The 22,510-nt window shown below is 44.7% G+C and overlaps 1 protein-coding gene across 1 annotated transcript in view; it reads right to left on the bottom strand.

Annotated features, from left to right (window-relative positions):
- Positions 1–22,510, bottom strand: part of TBC1D31 (TBC1 domain family member 31) — a 78,305-nt gene that overhangs the window by 29,035 nt on the left and 26,760 nt on the right. Inside the window, exons 10-13 of the mRNA XM_040354663.1 lie at positions 17,185–17,331; positions 16,341–16,474; positions 14,014–14,147; positions 9,463–9,642 (exon numbers count right to left, since the gene is read on the bottom strand). Of these exons, the coding sequence (XP_040210597.1) occupies positions 9,463–9,642; positions 14,014–14,147; positions 16,341–16,474; positions 17,185–17,331 (595 nt within the window). The remainder of the gene's footprint in view (positions 1–9,462; positions 9,643–14,013; positions 14,148–16,340; positions 16,475–17,184; positions 17,332–22,510) is intronic.

Here is a 22,510-nt window from a genome sequence, read left to right as displayed (position 1 = left end):
CAAAGCAGGGAATAAAATCCAGCACATCCCTTAGTAAAAGCACCACATAGTAAACACAAAAACACTGGTTAAGCACACATTTAACCCACCCTAGATGTTTAACCTCTTCCCAGCTAGTGTCATTAGTACAGTGAATATTATTAGCACTGAATGAATGAATGAATGAATGAATGACTTGTATAGCGCAACGCATGCGAACTGAATCGCCTCTGGGCGCTTTTTACAGCCAGTATCTACTTGGCTGGTGCGGTCATTTTTACCCCGTAGGATCATGACACGCTAGGGACACACAGTCATACACACATATATACATATATACTGGGCCAATTTGGACGAGATCCAATTTACCTACCAGCATGTCTTTGGACATATCAATGTCTTAGCACTGATCAATGTGTTGGTATCACTGGTCCCTACAAAGAGCCAAAAGTGTTATATTGTCCGCCACAATATCGCAGTCCCGCTATGTGTACACACACACTATAGTTTGTAGACACTATGGCCCAGATTCACAAAGCACTTACGCCGACGTATAACAAGTTACGCCGACGTAAGTGCAAATGTGCGCCGTCGTATCTGTGTGCCAGACCCACAAACTAATATGCGCCTAAAAACAGGCTACACCCCGCCGACGTACCTTGCTTACGCCGGCGTAGAGTGGGCGCACATTTAGGCTGGGAGCATGGTGCCGCTCCCATTGATTAGCTATTCAAACATGCAAATGAGAGAAATACGGCGATTCACGAACGTGCGTGTGCCCGGCGCAGGCTACACGAGATGCGCGTAAGTTGTACGTCCGGCGTAAAGTTATTCCCCATAAAGGAGGTGCAACCCAGCAGCAGACATGCTCAGGTCTGCACCAGGGAACACAAGCCGGCGTATTGTGCGTTGGACGTGTGTCTGGCTGGGCGTACGTTATGTTCACGGCTTACGCAGTGATCCGGCGTAGCTTAGGCAGTTTTGCCGGCGTGGTTGTGAGCAGGCGCATAGGGGTGCGTCCACGTCACGGCGCAGTTCGTGATAAGTACCTGTCTGGCGCTCGGCCCATCATTTGCATGGGTTCACGCCCACTTCCACCAACCTTTTTTTCCTCAAAAAGGTTGGTCTCTTTGTTTATAGCACAAAAAATAAAATAAAAAACTCAGTGGTGATCTAATACCACCAAAAGAAAGCTTTTTGGGGAAAAAATGTATTTAATTTATTTACAGCATGGCATGACCGTGCAATGGTCAGTTAAAATAACGCAGTGCCGTATAGCAAAAAAAAAAAGTAGATAAAGGTGTATTTAGCCATATCGCTGCCATTTAGCTTTAACCTTTATCAAATCATATATATGCCATTTATACAATGTTACAGATCATCACTGAGAAAATAAACAGAAAACTTGGCATTTAAAGCGGAAGTTCACCCTCAAAATGAACTTTCCAGCATCCTTAAAGTGGAAGTAAACCCATCAATTTAACAGTTTGAAAAAGCAGTTACATTCCTGGCATGCCGGGATGCTAACTGTCACATTGGTTGTGCTCTCAACCAAACTGTCAAACCATCCAATGGCTGGTGTCATAACTGATCACATGTGCAGCATCATGGCAGTTGAAGATTAAACAGAGGCCAAGACGCGCCTTAGCAGCCGTCAATCAACTCCTCTTCACTTAGAAACGCCCATTCCGAGGCGCATGCGCGGAGGCGTCCAAGATGGCCGCGTAAGCTAGGAGCTCCGCTCTGCCTCAGCCCCACGCCAGCCCTAGCACCGGTTTCACGGCGGTGCCAAGACCCCGGAGGGTCGGATTAGATTGGGGAACGCTCGGTCGAGCCCCCCATGTATAGCGGAGCGGTCCGGAGGGGCCTGGAGGCGAGTTACACGGCGCTAGAGATACAGGCCGATTCCAAGATGGCGGCCGCGCCTCAGCTACAACTAGCTCACGCAGGGGGAAACGCTGACCTGAGGCAAGTGATCGCTCCGGCCACTTTAAATTTCCCTCCTTTGCTGGCCCAAGGCTCTCCAGGCTCCCTAGCACCCTCAGCAGCCGCCTTGGGTCCCCAGTCAGACTCCACACTGCTCCATTACAAGGGCCAGGCACAAGGTGTAATACAGGCCTCACCAGTCTCCATGGCTGCTGGTCACTCAGAATCAGAAATACCTCAGAATGCAGGGGAGCTCTTTTTGAAGTTCTCTGAACTACTTGAACGTGGGTTAGCCCAAACAGCAGTTAACATTACTAAGGAAATACATGCTGACTTCCAGAATCTGGGCTCCAGGATGGAGATCATAGAAAATAAATTGGACATCACTATATCCAGAACTAACCAGAACACTGACCAAATACAATCACTTCAGGAACAACTAGACGTGGCCCTCACTAGAATTGACGACCTCGAAAATCGTTCCAGAAGGGACAATTTTAGGGTGAGGGGTCTCCCTGAATCCGTTACAGACATCCCCAAAGCTATCCAAGACCTCATCAAAAGCATGATCCCCGCTATTGCACCCCACAAGCTGGAGCTGGACAGGGCCCATAGGTCTCTGGGCCCCCTGAGAAAGGATGGATCTCCCAGAGATATTATAGTAAAACCCCATTACTTCTCAGTGAAGGAGGAGGTCATGAGGGCATCCCGTCAGCAACCCCGCATATCCTTTCTGGGTCAGGATATTCAAATCTTTGCTGACATTTCTGCAGCTACTATACAAAAACGCAGATCGCTGAAACCTTTATTGCTGATTTTGTCCCAGAAGGACATCAAATATTGGTGGGGATTTCCGTTTGCCTTAAAATTTGCCTTCAAGGGTAAAACTCACGCCTTTACCACGCTATCTGAAGGAGAAAAAATTTTGCTAGCCTTAAAATTGATCTCACTGGACTCAGCAATGGACACGTCAAATCTTCCACCAGGTCCTTCCAAACGGTCCACCCCGGCAAGTCCTTTATCCCCCACTTGGCACACAAGCAAAAGCAGACGCACCAAAGACACCACAAAGACCTGAACTAATCATCATAGCGGTCCCGCCCGCTGTTCTGGAAGTTTTCCTCCGCTTGGTGCTTTTAACGGAGGATATTATACCTGTTAGGTATAGTGTATCTGGGTTCTCTATCCGTGGCTGGGGACCCATGAAATACCCGGAAAAGGAAAGAAGGGAAAGGGGAAAAATTTTCTTTTTTTCCTTTTTTGGAGACTGTTTTGTTTTCTAGTTACATGTTCTTTGCACTGACCGTGATCCGTACATTTTTCTCTTGAGTCGTGATAGTATACATTTAGAGTGTTATATGATAAGCTATTGTTTTCTTGTTGACTCTAAAGGGTTGATAGGGGCTGAGGCAGTTGCCTTGCGCCTCAGATCATACCTGGACGGGGACTATGTCGCTGTCGGGGTTTGGTCCTGTAGCCCGAGTTAAGGGCTACGTTACTGTTTTGTCTGACGAAGGTGGATGGGATCTATATCCCCTCCATGTTCGTTGTGAAGACATACTTCATATTTTACAATGTATTACTTCTACTTTTGTTTGTTCTCTTATTTTTCTTCTTACTAACCTTTTTTCCTTGATTGCCAGTTCGTGCATGTGTCATCTTACCTATAGTGTTCCAGGCCTCGGCTCCGGTCTTGTTTCGCTCTGCTGTCTCCCATGCCTCCATGTCGATGGGGTAAGTTCCAAATTGCACCCACTTTATTCTCCCAATGACCTCACCACATAACTTGACTTTGCCGAACTTGGTTAGAGTTGCCTCACACAATGTTCAGGGCTTGAACTCGCCCGTCAAGAGAAGGAAGGTGTTTCAGTCTTACCATTCCCGGAGGATGTCAGTTATCTTATTACAAGAGACACATTTTCCGTCCACTTACACACCCTCCTTTCTCCATGCGCAATACCCACAATTTTTTCTGGCTAATGCCGAGGATAAAACGAGAGGGGTGGCTATCCTTTTTGCGAAATCTTGCAAATTTAACCCGCTCCTGACTCACAGAGATCCTAATGGTAGATTTATGTTGGTTAAGGGGGAATTGGATGGACTTCTAGTGTCATTTATTTCATACTATGCCCCCAACAGAGGACAGACCGAATTTTTTAAAACTATGTTTGATACCTTAGTTCCTCTCTTGGAGGGAATGATAGTGTGTGGAGGAGACTCCAACATTGCATTTGACCTAAGCTTGGACAAATCCAGACCTATAGCTACAGCATTGACACGCCCAACTAGAGCTAGCTCACACATAGCAAAACTGATATATCAGCATAACCTGGTAGACATTTGGAGGGAACTCAATCCATACAAAAAGGACTACTCCCACTATTCTCACCCGCATCGATCGTACTCTAGGATTGACCATATATTCATATCTGCTAGACATATTCCCATGATTACGAAAGCTAACATAACGGACACAGCTCTATCGGACCACTCCATGGTGGTTTGCTCGCTACAAACTCAAAACTCAGATTCTCACAAATCACACTGGAAATTAAACGGAACTTTACTACACGACCCTATTGTGGTTTCAGAGATTGATGGGGCCATCAGGGAATATTTTGTGCTTAACAGCGTCGAGGGGACCTCGGCCGAGATATTGTGGGCAGCTCACAAAGCTACCATTCGTGGCAGGATCATACAGATAGCCTCTAAAAAAAAGAAGGAAAAGTCTGCGGAGGTGATGAAGCTTGAGAAAGATTTTTTAACCCTGCGCAGACAACATAAGAAGGATCAGACGACGGTTCAGGCCCCGCAGCTTGATGCCGCTCGACTAGCTTTAAATTTAGCTTTGACAGTTAGGGCGGAACGATCGCTAAATTGGTCCAGTGCTAGATTTTATTTATACAGGAACAAAATGAACACGATGCTAGCCACCAAGCTCTCGCCGAGGTTCCGTTCGTTCGCTCTGCCCAAGATTAAGACCAGGGACGGGACAACAACCCTTAACCCTAAACGCATACTGCAAGAATTTGAAACCTTCTATACCTCCCTTTATCGGGGGTCGGGGATGGCCGGACATTCCGAGATCAATTCCTTTTTGGACCGGTTAGTGATCCCGAACCTACAGGAGAGTCATGTAGACTTGATGGAGGCACCGATCTCCACAGAAGAAACTATGGAGGTTATTAGGGGACTTAAGGATGGTTCGGCCCCTGGACCAGATGGTTTCTCAGTCCCATATTACAAGACTTTCTGCGAAACCTTGGCCCCTCACCTCACTAAATTTTTTAATTCAAAACGGGGGAGGGAGGGCGGTTCCATGCACCCAAATTTAAATGAGGCGTTTATCTCAGTCATCCCCAAACCGGATAAGGACTCCGTTGAAAATTACAGACCTATATCACTAATCAATAACGACTTAAAAATATTGACCAAGATACTAGCCAACAGGTTAAATTCATTTATAAAAATATATATTCATAGGGACCAGGTTGGATTTGTCCCTGGTAGACAGGGCCCTGACCAGGTGAGGCGAGCAATCGATATTATTTCTCTGCTTCAGTCAGGCTGGGATGGGAACCCGCGGCAGGAAGGACTCCTCCTTTCTTTAGACCTACGGAAGGCGTTCGACTCTGTTTCGTGGGTTTACCTATTTGAGATTCTGCGGCGCTGGGGCTTTGGAGAACAATTCCGGGGATTGTTGAAATCTTTATACTCTGAACCCAGCGCACGGGTCAAATTACAGGGATTTTTTTCGGGCTCCATTAGTATTGCTAGAGGTACTAGACAGGGCTGCCCATTGTCCCCCTTGATTTTCGCAATAGCGATTGAGACACTTGCTATTGCGATCAGGTCAGATCCGGATATTAGGGGGGTATCTTGCGGCTCCCAAATCCATAAATGCGCTCTCTTTGCAGACGACCTTCTTCTGTATATCTCTTCCCCGACCACCTCTCTTCCAATTCTTTGCAACTTATTGGAGTCCTTCGGGAAGATTTCGGGTTTGCGGGTGAATTGGAATAAATCTCAAGCCTTAAACATCTCCACCCACCCCTCAGTGATCAATCACTTGAAACCCTATTATGAATTCCAGTGGGCCGAATCATCCATTCGTTACTTAGGCATAAACCTCACAACCAAAATTGAACATCTCTACCAGGCTAATTATCCACCTATATTTCGGAAACTAGAGCTAGATTTACAGACGTGGGCTCGACACAAACTTTCGTGGACAGGTAGGGTTAATGCAGTCAAAATGACCCTCCTACCAAGGTTACTCTACTTGTTCAGATCTCTACCAATAGCGGTCAAAAAAGACCAACTCCGTTCATTACAGAGTAAAATTCTGAAATTCATTTGGGAGGGCAAAGGTTATAGAGTGGCACAAAATGTCCTTTATGGGCTCAGAACACAAGGAGGTCTTGGACTACCAAATCTGTTTAAATACTACCAAGCTGCCAGACTAGCACAATTTTCTGCTATTTTTGCGGAATGTGAAAAACCAGAGTGGATAGATATGGAAGGTTTGGCGATCCCTAGCCTTTCAATAGAGAGCCTTTTTTGGTCATCCCAAAAATCTAGACCTTCGATACTGTCCCCCACATTGTCGCAATCTTTTAGACTCTGGGATGGCCTGAGACACCTTCCTTCTTTGGTCTCGGAGACTAAGCCTTTGACACGGATCTTTCTCAACCCGCAGTTTCCTATAGGGATGGACATTTCAGCTTTCCAATGGTGGCTGGACAAAGGGATCTATAGAATAGGCGACTTTTTGACAGCCACGGGCCCACTTTCACTGGAGCATTGTGTGAGGACACTTGATTTACCGCTATCGGAAAGAGCCCGGTACACCCAAATTTTTAACTTTGTGTCATCCCACTGGTCTGACAATTTCAGGCACGCAACTCTTACTAGTTACGAAAGTTGGTGTAAACAAATGACGGAACACAAGGGGGGAATATCTATATTATATAGAGCTCTATCCGAGGTTTCCACAAAATTCTCATACATGGAGGCATGGGAGAGGGATCTGCGGATGACCTGGGACCTGAGTAGATGGCACAAGGTAGGTTTGAAAACTTTCAAAGGTCTAGTGAATACTTCCTTAGCTGAAGCTAACATAAAGGTTCTGATGCGGTGGTACCTGGTACCCAGTAGATTGGCTGCGATGTTTCCTACGTCTTCCCCATTATGCTTTCGCAACTGTCAAACGCACGGCACGATGCTTCACGTTTGGTGGGAGTGCCCCAGAATCAGGGGATTCTGGAACAGAATCTTTTGCCTTATCAGAAAAGTTACGGGAGTACAGGTGGAGAAATCCCCGCATATCGCTCTGCTAGGTTCCGAAATTCCTCGAGTCTCCAAACCCATACAAAAACTGATAGCTTTCATGCTCATAGGAGCTAAAACCACTCTAGCGGCAGCCTGGAAGCAACCTAGGGTCTCGTTCTTAGCAGCTAAGGGGAAGATTTCATGGATCATGACGCAGGAAAAAATGGTCAGCTCTATCTCTAATACCAGGGATAGTTTTGAGGCCATATGGGAACCTTGGGCCAGACATGTTGGTGTATCCCTAACGCCGGGTCAGGCTCTGACCCCCTCAGGTACTTAATTGGACTACTGGCAATCAACTCTTTTCTTATTGGTTCTATCTTTCTTTTTATTTCTTTTCTTTCTTCCTTTCTTCCTTTCCTTCTCCTTCTGTCATGATACATTTGGTACAATATCCTCTTCGAGATGTTTGTTTTAGTTATTATACTAGTCTATTAATAGACGACACTTTCAGGGGAGCACCCTGGGGGAGGGGGAGAGTTTGGTTGGGGAGTGGGAGGTCTTCCTACTCACACATCCCTTGGGATGCGACAGGAGGTCTAGAGTTCTTTTCCACATTTTGGGCGGGGTCCGAGGTTATCTAGGGTCACAGAAGTCTCTCATCGTTATTAAGTTATGCTATCCCTTTATCCGACACAGTATGCTCCCTTTACGGGGTGTCGGTTGAGACTCTGTATGAAAAGCGTTGTTTTGGATCCTCGTCCCTCTTCAACTCTGGCTACACATAGATGGGTAGGAGATCTCCTACGGGGACATTAATTTATATTTTTATTACTCTCTCTTCATGATGCTAGATTAACTTAAGATGTACATTGAAATTTGGACTGTATCTTCATTATTTATTGATCGCTGTTTTTTTTTCTTTTTAAATGGTATGTACTGAGTGCTTCATGCTATACTTTGTATGCTTTTACTTCTTCATCAATAAAATAAAACTTTAAATGGAAAAAAAAAAAAGAAACGCCCATTCCCCGCTCGGAGCCGGAAAACAAGGGCTCATATAACGATAAGTACAAGTAAAAAAAAAAAAAAAAACAGCATACTGCAGATGTTAGCAGTATGCTACAGCTAATGTCAAAAAGTGGATTTTTGGGTGAACCTCCGCTTTAATTCTATTTTACTTAAAACCCTTTCTTCTGAAATCTCCTCAATTCTCTTGTATAAAGAAGACATTTGCATTGTAGCTTCTAACTTCTGCATGTATCTCTTAGATTGTAAGCTCTAAGGCCCCTTTCCCACTAAAAATAGTGCATAAATAACGCCTGAAATACTCCTGCCCCAACATTCTCAATGTGAAAGCCCGAGGGCAGGAGAAAAAAAAAAATCTCCTGCAAGTAGCATCTTTGGAGCGGCGTGTATACCGCCGCTCCTTCCCATTGAAAACAATGGGACACCGCAGTAATACCGCAGGCAATGCGCCTTTGCAGATGCGCATTGCAGGCGGTATTAACCCTTTTTCGGCCGCTAGCGGGAGTTAATACCACACCGCTAGCGGCCGAAAATCCACCACAATTCTGATGGTATACCGCCGCACATACTGCCCCAGTGCAAAAGGGGCCTAACAAGCAGGGCCCTCCGATTCCTCCTGTATTAAAGCGGAGTTCCGGCCACAATTTCACTTTTTAAATATAAATACCCCTGTAATACACAAGCTTAATGTATTCTAGTAAAGTTAGTCTGTAAACTAAGGTCCGTTTTGTTAGGTTGTTACAGCATTTAGACACTTTATAAAATAGAAATGGACTGGGGCCATCTTAAGTGTGGGCATCATGAAGCCAGACTGTATGACTTCCTGGATTTCAGCCTTGCAGATCTAGCACATGCTCAGTGCTGCACAAGCAGTGTCAGATCAGGTTTCAGCACCTGTGCTGTCCAAGTCACATTATTCTTTGAGACTGGGGAGTGCACAGACTCCTGGAAAGTTACACCCACTACATTCCCAGGAGTCTGTGCGGTGTAGGTTAGGAAGCATTAAGCACCTAGGTGCAGGAAGTGGGAAGAATAACTATTCTGCCTAGCAACAACACTTTGAAGGCATCTGAAAAAAAAAAAAAAATTCGTAAAGGACTAATGACATTTTTTTAAAACTACTGATGTAATGTTATATTTATGGGTGGAACTTTACTTTAAACTGTATTGTAAAGCGCTGTGTAAATTTGTATATTATTTTTATTATACAGGATTTATATATTACAGTAAGTTCTGCATACAAAGTGGAGAGGTTACCTCTATGTCTTCCTTCTGGTTGCAGTGCAGTAAAGGAGAGCGTGAGCACAGGACATAGGCCACTACCGCCATCAGCAGGAAGGAGGGATGGTTGGAGAACACATTATCAAACAACTTCAGCCATTCTTCTCTGGTTAAAACCTCAGAGAACAGAGTTTCCAGGAGTGGCCAGGCATAAATCTGCAAAATAGGGAAAGTCACCAAAAAGCAATTTGAACTTCTTTTTTTAAAACATAGAAGTTTGTGAAGTTTAAAAAGGTAATGCATGGCAATGCAGACAATGCGCCACGAGTATTCTTCAATATGTTCTCTCAACACAAAGTATTAAAATAAAAAATGATTCCGGGAGAAACGGACATTAACCACTTAAGCCCCGGACCAAAATGCAGCTAAAGGCCCAGGCCAGGTTTTGCGATTCGGCACTGCGTCGCTTTAACAGACAATTGCGCGGTCGTGCGACGTGGCTCCCAAACAAAATAAATGTCCTTTTTCCCACAAATAGAGCTTTCTTTTGGTGGTTATTGATCACCTCTGCGGTTTTTATTTTTTGCACTATAAACAAAAATAGAGCGACAATTTTGAAAAAAAATGCAATCTTTTTTACTTTTTGTTATAATAAATATCCCCCAAAAACATATATAATTTTTTTTTCCTCAGTTTAGGCCGATACGTATTCTTCTACCTATTTTTGGTAAAAAAAAAAAATCGCAATAAGCGTTTATCGATTGGTTTGCGCAAAATGTATAGCGTTTACAAAATAGGGGATAGTTTTATTGCATTTTTATAAAAAAAAATGTTTTACTACTAATGGCGGCAAACAGCGATTTTTTCCGTGACTGCGACATTATGGCGGACACTTTGGCCAATTTTGACACATTTTTGGGACCATTGTCATTTTCACAGCAAAAAATGCATTTAAATTGCATTGTTTATTGTGAAAATGACAGTTGCAGTTTGGGAGTTAACCACAGGGGGCGCTGAAGGAGTTTTGTTTCACCTAGTGTGTGTTTACAACTGTAGGGGGGTGTGGCTGTAGGTTTGATGTCATCGATTGTGTCTCCCTATAAAAGGGATCACACGATCGATGCAGCCGCCACAGTGAAGCACGGTGAAGCCGTGTTTACATACGGCTCTCCCCGTTCTTCAGCTCCGGGAACGATCGCGAGGGGGCGGCTAGAAACCGCCCCCTCGCCCTCATCCCGGATCGCTCCCACACGATTTTCGACCGCCGCATGTATCGGGGGGGGGGGTCCCGATCGGTCCCGCGGAAAGGCAGGGACGTACATGTACGCCCATCTGTCTGTACGTGCCATTCTGTGGACGTACATATACATGCGGCGGTCGTTAAGCCTAGTTTCACATTGGAGATATTTGTCATGCGATTTGAGAGATCAAATAGCATGAGAAGTCGCAGCCTATTGCCGGCAATGGCACTGTTCCAATCGGTGCGACACTGATTTTGCGCCGTCGCACCAATTTGCAAAAGTAGTTCCTTTACTACTTTTGCCGATTTCAGGTGCAACTTTAATAGACATCTATGTATTGAGCCACACAGATGTCTATCAAGTAGCACCTGAAATTGCGCTGACCTTGCTACTTTGAAATCGTGCTACTTCAAGCAGTCACAAAACGCAGCGCGATTTGTAGAATCGGATCGCATGGGTGTGAACACCCATGGGACCAGATTCCGGTGCGGACAAAAAAAGAAAAAGGGTCCTGCACCGCATACTAGCTCATTATGAAATACTTACCTTAGAACGAAGAGCCGACATTGTCTTTCTGGTCACCACTGAGGCAGCCAACGTGTCCCCTCTGCGTCTCTTCCGGGTTCACGGCTCCGGTGCCACTAGTGGCCGGAGCTGCGATTATGTCACTCTCACGCATGCGCGGGAGTCCTCTTTCCGGTAAGGAGCTCCGATTTTCCGGCTGCCACCGACGTCAGCGTGAATTTCTCCTAAACCGTACAGGTTTAGGAGAAATTCATTTTACCTACAGGTAAGCCTTATTATAGGATTGGGGGGGCCGTCCCTTTCTTCAAATCAGCTCCAGAGCTTTCCTCACGAGCTCTGCACAGTGTAAGTTTTCACCTCCCCTGCCCCCTTTTTTCTGGCAGCTAAAACAAGCTTTATAAAATTCTGGACTTTGAATGGATGTAGAGAAAAGAAAACTGCAGATAAACAGGAACAACTTATGTAGAATTTGTTTTATCTCCTATATCGAAAAAAGGGAAAAATTTGCATTTTTGTATTTATGCATTATGTAATATTATTTTTACCATTTATTTTTGCATTATTATTCTTTACTATTTCACATTTAGTGAAATATTATATATACTATGTATGGTAGTAATTTAATGTAATTATATTGGTTATCGTCAATCTGGCGAGTTCCAATTTTTGTTAATATTTTTTTGTAATGAGGAGGCGATTACGGATGACGTCATGTATTAACTACTTGCCGTCGCCGCACCGTCATAATACGTCCACAAGGTGGCTCTCCTAGGCGAGATCACGTATTATGACGTCCTACCTTTTAGCCGCCACTAGGGGCGCACGCGCGCCGCCGGAGGCGCGCGCACGCGCCCCCCCGCTCGCCCCCGACTCCCGTGCGTGTGCCCGGCGGGCGCGATCGCCGCCGGGCACACGCGATCGCTCGGTACAGAGCGGGGAACGGGAGCTGTGTGTGTAAACACACAGCTCTCGTTCCTGTCAGCAGGGGAAATGCTTTTCTTCGGTTCATACACTGTATGAACCGAGGATCAGTGTTTCCCCTAGTGAGGCCACCCCCCCCCCCACAGTAAGAACACACCCAGGCATACTTAACCCCTTCCCCGCCCCCTAGTGTTAACCCCTTCACTGCCAGTGGCATTTTTATAGTAATCTAATGCATTTTTATAGCACTGATCGCTATAAAAATGCCAATGGTCCCAAAAATGTGTCAAAAATGTCCGAAGTGTCCGCCATATTGTCGCAATACCAAAAAAAAAATCGCTGATCGCCGCCATTACTAGTAAAAAAAATATTAATAAAAATGCCATAAAAATACCCCCTATTTTGTAAACGCTATAACTTTTGCGCAAACCAATCAATAAACGCTTATTGCGATTTTTTTTTACGAAAAATATGTAGAAGAATACGTATCGGCCTAAACTGAGGAAAAAAAAAAGTTTTTTTATATATTTTTGGGGGATATTTATTACAGCAAAAAGTAAAAAATATTCATTTTTTTCAAAATTGTCGTTCTATTTTTGTTTATAGCGCAAAAAATAAAAACCGCAGAGGTGATCAAATACCACCAAAAGAAAGCTCTATTTGTGGGAAAAAAAGGACGCCAATTTTGTTTGGGAGCCACGTCGCACGACCGCGCAATTGTCTGTTAAAGCGACGCAGTCCCGAATCGCAAAAAGTACTCTGGTCTTTGGGCAGCAATATGGTCCGGGGGGTAAGTGGTTAATGATTTTTTATTGTTTTTTAACGTTAAATATGTGATTGGTCTTTTTACCTGCTGGTCTTCTTTTTAAGTGAGACCTCTATTCCTGTTTACTGTGCGTTTGAACGCCAAGTGTTGCCTGCTGTCTTCTATTAAGGAAACACTAGATGGCGCAAGTTTGAAGGTTTTTTATTGTGCTCTTGGTTGTTATGGCAACGGCACATTATTTAGGCCAGTGCGGGACGTTCACGCTGATCTCTCCACCCCACGCTGATGAAGTCCCGCCCACTGGGACGTAGAGCGTACGAGGGGGAGAAGTCACGTGACGTCACCCGCGATCGCCGCCCCACGATTTGACCTGTGTGCTGTATGTGGATCCGGATGCCTGGAGCTCCGGGATATGTTGTTGCGCCCCACACTCGGCCATGAGTGTCTCCAATTGTGAGCGTTTTAATCTTCATTTTAAATAAACCGATTTGCTATACAGAGAGCACTAGTCTTTCCCTTCTTCTGTATTTGCATATACCTTTCCGTGGATCTGGGGAACTGCTGAGCTGCCTGCTGATTGTTTGCCCTGTTTGGGATCTGGAAGTGTTTAAATGTTTTGTGACCTAGCCATGGGTCGAATGGCTGAGGTGAGAGGCCATCTATAATATCTGGTGGAGGATCTTTCCTGTGGGTCACTGATCTTGGAAATTTTGCACACAGTCACCAGTTTATTGGAGCACAATCAGAATTTCTTCTTTTCACTAGTGCACTTTATGGACTCTTTTTTGATTATTATTATCTTAATTTTATATGTGTCAACCTTAATTAATTGTTTGCGCTGCACTTTTTGTTATTGATATTATCTCCTATATCACCTGAGGGCAGTCACTTCACTGGGTATATGGGTTTACAATCAGTGTAATTCAGCACTTTTTTCCAGTGCGCACAACTGCAGTTCAGTGGTGTGAACCAGACAGGTAGGAGACAAAGCATTTTGTCCTGGAATAGCCTTACCGCACGCAGTGTGACTATACCTGAATTACAAAAAGCTGAGGGTTCAATATCACTTTAGTGAATCTACAAACACAATGCTGACTTTGAGAGCTCACTATACACAGGATGGATCTGTTATACCTGGGACGTAACGCCAAAATTCACAAAATGCTGAAGAACCTCCTTGTCGTGATGCGCCAAAACATTCTCAACCATGCCGAGGATGTTGATTGGTGGATTAGGAAAGTATTCGAACCAATGCTGACACCAGTTAGCTGCAAAAGGAACATTAAAGGTTATCATAGGCTAGGTGACTAGGCCAATACATGTCCCTCCAGATCAGGGTGGATATAAATCAATGATTTTTTTTAAAACAAAATCAGATTTTGATCAAATTTATTTTAATAAAATGCTTTTGGAGTAAAAATGTATCTAAAGATAGTTTTCTACTTAAAGCGGAGTTCCGGCCACAATTTCACTTTTTAAATATAAATACCCCTGTAATACTTAAGCTTAATGTATTCTAGTAAAGTTAGTCTGTAAACTAAGGTCCGTTTTGTTAGGTTGTTACAGCATTTAGACACTTTATAAAATAGAAATTGACTGGGGCCATCTTAAGTGTGGGCATCATGAAGCCAGACTGTCTGACTTCCTGGATTTCAGCCTTGCAGATCTCGCACATGCTCAGTGCTGCACAAGCAGTGTCAGATCAGGTTACAGCACCTGTACTGTCCAAGTCACATGATTCTTTGAGACTGGGGAGTGCACAGACTCCTGGAAAGTTACACCCACTACATTCCCAGGAGTCTGTGCGGTGTAGGTTAGGAAGCATTAAGCACCTAGGTGCAGGAAGTGGGAAGATTAACTATTCTGCCTAGCAACAACACTTTGAAGGCATATAAAAAAAAAAAAAAAAAAAAAAAAAAAAATCGTAAAGGACTAATGACATTTTTTTAAAACTACTGATGTAATGTTATATTTATGGGTGGAACTCCACTTTAAGATACATTAATAATTTAGTTTATTGGGCATGAAATGGAGATTAGTTATGTAGCATGATGCTGTATATTCTGCAATATTTACATTTTTAGTAAACTCATTCAATAAATACAAGCTCTGCAAGCTGAGATAACATGCACTGCATTGATGCATTCACACAAATGTCACAGTAACCACGAGATAAAACAAAGTTCCTGAATATTCCTTTATCCCATTGTTTTAAAAATCTATGTACACTGCAAACTGTATGATTGAATCGGTTCTAATATCGCCGTTTTACTTAACTGAGAACTTATTATTCTAAAATGGAAACCTTCATTTTGTTTGCAAATATTAAAGATTCCAACTACTAGCAAGAATAAGTCTTTACATTTAAAGAGCACCTGTAATTTCAGATCCATCAAGGCAGCGCCTGTTAGCAGGATCCAATCACCTGCTGCTGCCACCACGTCCCTCACCTTGTTGAGTCACTGCCGCATCACCAGCCGTCCCATTAAAGTGAATGGAACTGTCGGTGAGCCAACAGCGCCACAGCGGAGGAGCCAACAGCGCCACAGAGGAGGAGCCAACAGCGCCACAGAGGAGGGGCCAACAGCGCCACAGAGGAGGGGCCAACAGCGGAGGAGCGCACAGAGGAGGAGCCAACAGCGGCACAGAGGAGGGGCCAACAGCGGCACAGAGGAGGGGCCAACAGCGGCACAGAGGAGGGGCCAACAGCGGCACAGAGGAGGCGCCAACAGCGGCACAGAGGAGGCGCCAACAGCGGCACAGAGGAGGCGCCAACAGCGGCACAGAGGAGGCGCCAACAGCGGCACAGAGGAGGCGCCAACAGCGGCACAGAGGAGGCGCCAACAGCGGCACAGAGGAGGCGCCAACAGCGGCACAGAGGAGGCGCCAACAGCGGCACAGAGGAGGCGCCAACAGCGGCACAGAGGAGGCGCCAACAGCGGCACAGAGGAGGCGCCAACAGCGGCACAGAGGCGGCGCCAACAGCGGCACAGAGGAGGCGCCAACAGCGGCACAGAGGAGGCGCCAACAGCGGCACAGAGGAGGCGCCAACAGCGGCACAGAGGAGGCGCCAACAGCGGGACAGAGGAGGCGCCAACAGCGGGACAGAGGAGGCGCCAACAGCGGGACAGAGGAGGCGCCAACAGCGGGACAGAGGAGGCGCCAACAGCGGGACAGAGGAGGCGCCAACAGCGGGACAGAGGAGGCGCCAACAGCGGGACACAGATGACAGTTGCTCTTTAAAAATTATGATTTAAATCAAGCTATTTTACTAGTGATCTAAATCGACGATTTATATCAAATCCACCCTCCTCCAGATGCTGGGAAGACAATCCCTACATACTAAACCTCATAGCTTCCGGACAACTGGAAGAACACGGTTTGCTTTATGATCAGAAGAACAAGTTTGAATGCTACACACTTTCACACTAGAACATCGCAAAAACGCAAAAACAACTTACTTATGACAGTAGCCACAACTTCAAAACAGATGAGCTGATTGTTCTGAAAAAGCTTGACAAATGGGAAGGCCATCAGAGGTAAGTATTTGGTCTCTCCAAATATGGCAGACCAGTGAGCCAAGGCTGAAAGTGTCCTGAGGAGCAAAATGAAATCACAGAAACTTGTTTGGGAATATGAAATACATCACGGCCACACATGCATATTTCTCTGTGTGTTCTTTAACCCCTTTCACTGCCAAAACACTTTTTTCCATATTTTTCCACATTAAAATGACAAATTTTAGGCCTGCAGATTAGTCACACCGGCAGTGAAGGGGGTTAACCACTAGGTGGCGCTGCAGGGGTTAAGTGTTCCCTAGGAAGTGATTCTTCCTGTTAGGGGGCATGGCTACAGTCACTGATGACCGTTCCGTTCACGGGGGAACGGTCATCAGTGACAGTGTCACTAGGCAGAATATGGGAATGCCTTGTTTACAAAGGCATTCCCCTGTTCTTCTCTTGCCGACCGCAATCACAGGACTCCCGGGAACATCGAGTACCCGGGACCCGCGGCCGTACACGTGAGGCACGCGCCTGCATGCTGGGCAGCAGATTTAAAGGGACGTAACTACGCAAATCTGCCTGCCCGTGCCATTCTGTCTACGTAAATAGTCGTGCGGTGGTCGGCAAGTTGTTAATTTTAATGCAAAAAAAAAAAAAAAAACACAAATCACTTTTTGGTCAAATATAAAAGATGATGTTACACCAAGTAAATAGATACCAAACATGTCACGCTTAAAAATTGTACACACTCGTGGAATGGCGACAAACTACAATAATCTTTATCTCCATAGGCGACGCTTACCTTTGTAACACTCTCAGGAGCTTCCTGCTCTTAATGGGGTATTCCTGGTGAAGTTGATGGTACTGGGGATGGGTGCCTTTGTCAGTAAGGCTGCTGAAAGCTGCATGGTTCTCTGGTAGCTGGAGCAGTGAGCGCCAGATAAACATCCTAAGAAGAATAAATAGTTTAACCTTAGATGGAGTAACACTCACACTACACACACAGCTAACACACCTCTTCAACACAGTCTATAAAATACAGACATCCTTGGCAGGCCTTAAAGTGGATGTAAACCCCAATTTTTTTTATTTATTTTTTTGATGTCACAATGTACATTATAAGATTTCCTATCATCTGTGCCCAGTCGTGCCACACAGAGTTAATCCAGCTCTGAGCAATCCTCTTTTATTGTTCAGTGAAATAAAACGGACTTGCAGAGAAAAACCTTAGTCCGTTCCGCCCCCTTGCCGTGAGTCACAGGTTATTTACACTTGTTCACTAGCCTGGAAACAGGCATTATTTTTCAATTCCAACCCCCACTCCTTTTCTGAAGTTATGCGGTTACATTTCTGGATTTTGACTGGATGTTAGTGATCATAGCAGAAGTCAGTTAGTGACATCACGACTCCACCCACCAAACTCCAGACAACAGACCCACCCACAGAATCCGCAGTTTAACCAGTTGGTAACCGCCCTATAGCCAAAATACGGCTACAGAGCGGTTCCTGTACTCTAGGAGGGCGTCAATGTACGTCCTCCCAGAGACTGCGTTGTGCGCGCCCGAGCGGGCGCGCACACGCGATCGCCGGTGCTCGCCGGGTCTACGGGACCCGCAGCAACAGCACTCGCGGTAAGGAGCCAATGGAAGCGGCTCCTTACCACGTGATCGCGCCGTCCAATGACGGCGCGATCACTTGTAAACAAACCGGCGTCATGTAATGACGCCGGTTCCTCCCTCTCCTCTCTGTACCGTTCGGTACAGTGTGAGAGGAGAGGGAGGGGGGGGGATCGGGCGGCAGCAGCAGCCGCCGCACTGTGGGCTGGATCTGTGACAATTGCAGTCACAGATCCAGCCATCCCTGCGCAATACTCTGCAGTAAAAAAAAAATAATGATGAGTGCAATACCCCACCCCATACTCTGCAATACCCCACCCCATACTCTGCAATACCCACCCTGGGGGGGTGGGTATTGCAGAGTATGGGGTGGGGTATTGCAGAGTATGGGGTGGGGTATTGCAGAGTATGGGGTGGGGTATTGCAGAGTATTGCACTCATCATTTTTTTTATTTTACTCTGCAATACCCACCCACCCATACTCTGCAATACCCACCCACCCATACTCTGCAATACCCACCCCCCCATACTCTGCAATACCCCCCCCCCCATACTCTGCAATACCCCCCCCCCATACTCTGCAATACCCCCCCCCATACTCTGCAATACCCCCCCCCATACTCTGCAATACCCCCCCCATACTCTGCAATACCCCCCCCATACTCTGCAATACCCCCCCCATACTCTGCAATACCCCCCCATACTCTGCAATACCCCCCCCCATACTCTGCAATACCCCCCCCCATAATCTGCAATACCCCCCCATACTCTGCAATACCCCCCCAATACTCCGCAATACCCTCAATACTCCAATACCTTGCAATACGTCGCCTATGGGGATTTTTAAGTAGCAACGTTTGGCGCAATTTCACGAGCGTGTGCAATTTTGAAGGGTGACATGTTGGGTATCTATTTACTCGGCGTAACTTCATCTTTCATATTATGCAAAAACATTGGGCTAACTTTACTGTTTTTTTTTTTTTTTAAGCACAAAACTGTTTTTTTTTTTAAAAACACGCGTTCAAAAAATTGCTGCGAAAATACCGTGCAAGATAAAAAGTTGCAACAACCGCCATTGTATTCTCTAGGGTCTTTGAAAAAAAAGCATATATAATGTTTTGGGTTTCTATGTAATTTTTTTAGCAAATAAATGATGATTTTTACATGTAGGAGAGAAATGTCAGAATTGGCCTGGGTGCTCCAGAACGCCTGATGGTGCTCCCTGCATGTTGGGCCTCTCTATGTGGCCACGCTGTGTAAAAGTCGCAAACATGTGGTATCGCTATACTCGGGAGGAATAGCAGAATGTGTTTTGGGGTGTAATTTGTAGTATGCATATGCTGTGTGTGAGAAATAACCTGCTAATATGACAGAAACTAGATTTTTTTTTTTTTTTTTTACAGAATTTTCAGTCTTTTTTCTTTTATAGCGCAAAAAATAAAAACCGCAGAGGTGATCAAATACCACCAAAAGAAAGCTCTATTTGTGGGAAAAAAAGGACAAAAATTTCAGATGGGTACAATGTTGTATGACTGAGTAATTGTCATTCAAATTGTGAGAGCACCGAAAGCTGAAAATTGGTCTGGTGATTAAGGGGGTTTTCGTGCCCAGTGGTCAAGTGGTTAAGTTCTCATAACAGACAGAGGGAAGATATTTGACAGGTAAGGATACATGCAGGAGGCATCTGTATCCTTATAGATCAGCACTATGGCAGTAGTTTAGAAAAGATGAGAGTGGCTTTACATCCACTTTAATTTGCAACACCACATGCTAAATCGGGAGCTGACTTGTAAGAAACCTAGGGATAGATATTTATTCTTCTTTGAGTTAGCACCAAACTACATTGGTATCTAAATGTTTTTTTATAGATACGCACCTTGAATCCGCTTCTGACGTGGCATGGATTAGATGAAATGCACACATCAAGCTTTTTTAGATGCATTATAATGATGCATTTACAAAGCAGATTTGTGTCTTTTTTCAACCTATGTAAGATTATTATGAACTTTCTGCAATCAATAATGATTTTAATATATATTTTATGATATGGATCACAAGCCAGCTCACAACTATAATACTTTATGCTGCAAAGAGTTATTCATGACATCAGTGTGTATATATATATATATATATATATATATATATATATATATATATATATAAATTAATTATAATGATAATATGTCATCATGATATCGATATATAGAGATATATCCATATCTATCTATCTATCTAAATAAAATAATAAATGTGCCATCATGCATTTGACCATTTTACCAGATTTAGGGATGAAGGTGTATATTATAGGGCTGTTACTGATCAAAATTTTTGTGTTCGATTAATCGATTTTTTTTAAAATCGATTAATCGACTAATTTCGATTAATTATAACGCACATACAGATCAAACTACTTTTAGCTGATCTCCTGACAGGCTGATTCCCAGTGCAGCTACCAACCACTGGAAAAATGGATAGCAGGATACAAAAAACACACAAAGGCAGCGCTCGATGGGAATAGCATTAAAACTTTTATAGTCTTCAAGTAGGTAACAAAAATAAATATTGCACTGGAGATAAAATCGATGTAGCTACATAAACTGTAAAAATGGTGCGAGTAATACCAAACAGTAGCAAAAGCAGTCATAAAAACATGTAGCTAAGTAAGATACTGGTATAAAAATGTGTACAACGATGCCACTGCTGAATCCAGATGAGGAGAGGTTAACATCAGTCTGTCGGCATGTAGATGTCCCATGAAGGGAACTATCACAACTCCCAGTGGATGGTTGTAGAATCCCAGGTTGATAGAGGGAAGTGATAGAGGGAAGTGCAACAGCCCTTGCGTGTGACAGATAGTAAGGTCCCGCCGGCATGCAGATATGAAGGCACAGCAAAGGAGCCCTTCAGATGGACACGGCAAGCCCCGCCGGTGTCCGTGATGTCGGAAAGGCGAGTACCAATCAAAATAATTTTGATCGATCAAAAAAATGTAATTAATAGTTAATTTCCACGGCCCTAGTATATTATGTTACGAGTCTCATTTAAAGTCCCCCAAAACCGCCCATATACCCATAAAATAGACCTGTGGCTACAGAAAAAAAAAACGTTCACTTTCGATAAACAAAAGAACAAATCTCCCTATTGGGGTCAGAGACAGCAATACAAATCTGACATGTGTGGCTCGGGGTTGAGCCCACACAAGTGCCCTCATAGCAGGTGGAGGATCAGCGCTGCTCTGTGCAAAACCATTACACAGAGCAGGCAAGTATGACATGTTTGTTAGTCTAGAAAAGAAAAATTGAAACCCTAAGGCCCCTTTTATCACAGGCTGACCGATCGGGTACGCCTGTCAGTTTTTCTAGGCGGACCTGATTGAACCAAACATTTTCCTCTATGAAGCAGCCAACATCCAATCCGATTTTGATCCTATCTGCAAAAAACGGATGGATAGGGCTCCGATCCACATCCATCTGACCGATCAAATGGCACTTGGGTGTAAACAGACAGCGGGCGCCCATAGAGGACAGCGTGCTGTCTGCTCTGCATAAGTGGAGCAGACACAGACACAAGCCATCTGCCTGCTCAGCAGGGATCAGTGGACAGATTCATCACTGAGCAGATGAACTCCGTCCCATGTGAAAGGGGCCTTATAATCACTTTAGCTGATCAGCAAACAAATAACTCACTAATGCACAATCATCGTACACAATAGAAGGTTCCATTTATACGCGAGCTGAGCGTATTTGGTCATCATCTTGTATTAGAGTGCCTTGATCAGGCATCCCTGTGCATAGTTCAGGCTTGGACTCTTTTTTTTAGCCAATGGAACACTAGAAACATGCAACCCCCCCCACAAAAAAAAAAAACAGGAAAAACTATTTTCTAGACACCCCCATTGAAGTCTACAAGGCCAAAACTTGTGACTAAGCATCAAAAGAATCTCATGTATTATTATTATTATACAGGATTTATATAGCGCCAACAGTTTGCGCAGCGCTTTACATCAGGGAAGACAGTACAGTCACAATACAATTCAATACAGGAGGGATCAGAGGGCCCTGCTCGTTAGAGCTTACAATCTAGAAGGGAGGGTCAAGTGAAACAAAGGGTAGTTGGCTGTGGGGGATGATCAGATGGACTCAAATGAAAATACAGTTGTTCGGTGTGGGAAGGGTAGGCTTCTCTGAAAAGGAGGGTTTTCAGGGATCCTCTAAAAGCTAATAGAGAAGGAGATAGGCGGATAGATTGGGATAAGGAGTTCCATAGGCTTGGAGAGGCTCTGGAGAAGTCCTGGAGACGAGCATGGGAGCAGGTGATGAGAGAGCTAGAGAGTAGGAGGTCTTGAGAAGAGCGAAGAGAACGATGTGCTTTTTTAATGTAAAATCGCGTGTCGAGCAAGTTCTTTTGGTGAAACTTCAAAACTGCGCTTCAAATTGCTGAGGCATGAACAGAGCTGAACAATAGATCTGCTCCAGCCCGTCTCCACGATCCTGTTATTCCTTTCCATCGGTG

Source organism: Rana temporaria, chromosome 5, assembly GCF_905171775.1.
Source record: "Rana temporaria chromosome 5, aRanTem1.1, whole genome shotgun sequence".
Lineage (NCBI taxonomy): Eukaryota > Metazoa > Chordata > Amphibia > Anura > Ranidae > Rana > Rana temporaria.
Note: the sequence above shows the minus strand (reverse complement) of the source record. Positions and strands in the feature narration are given on the sequence as shown.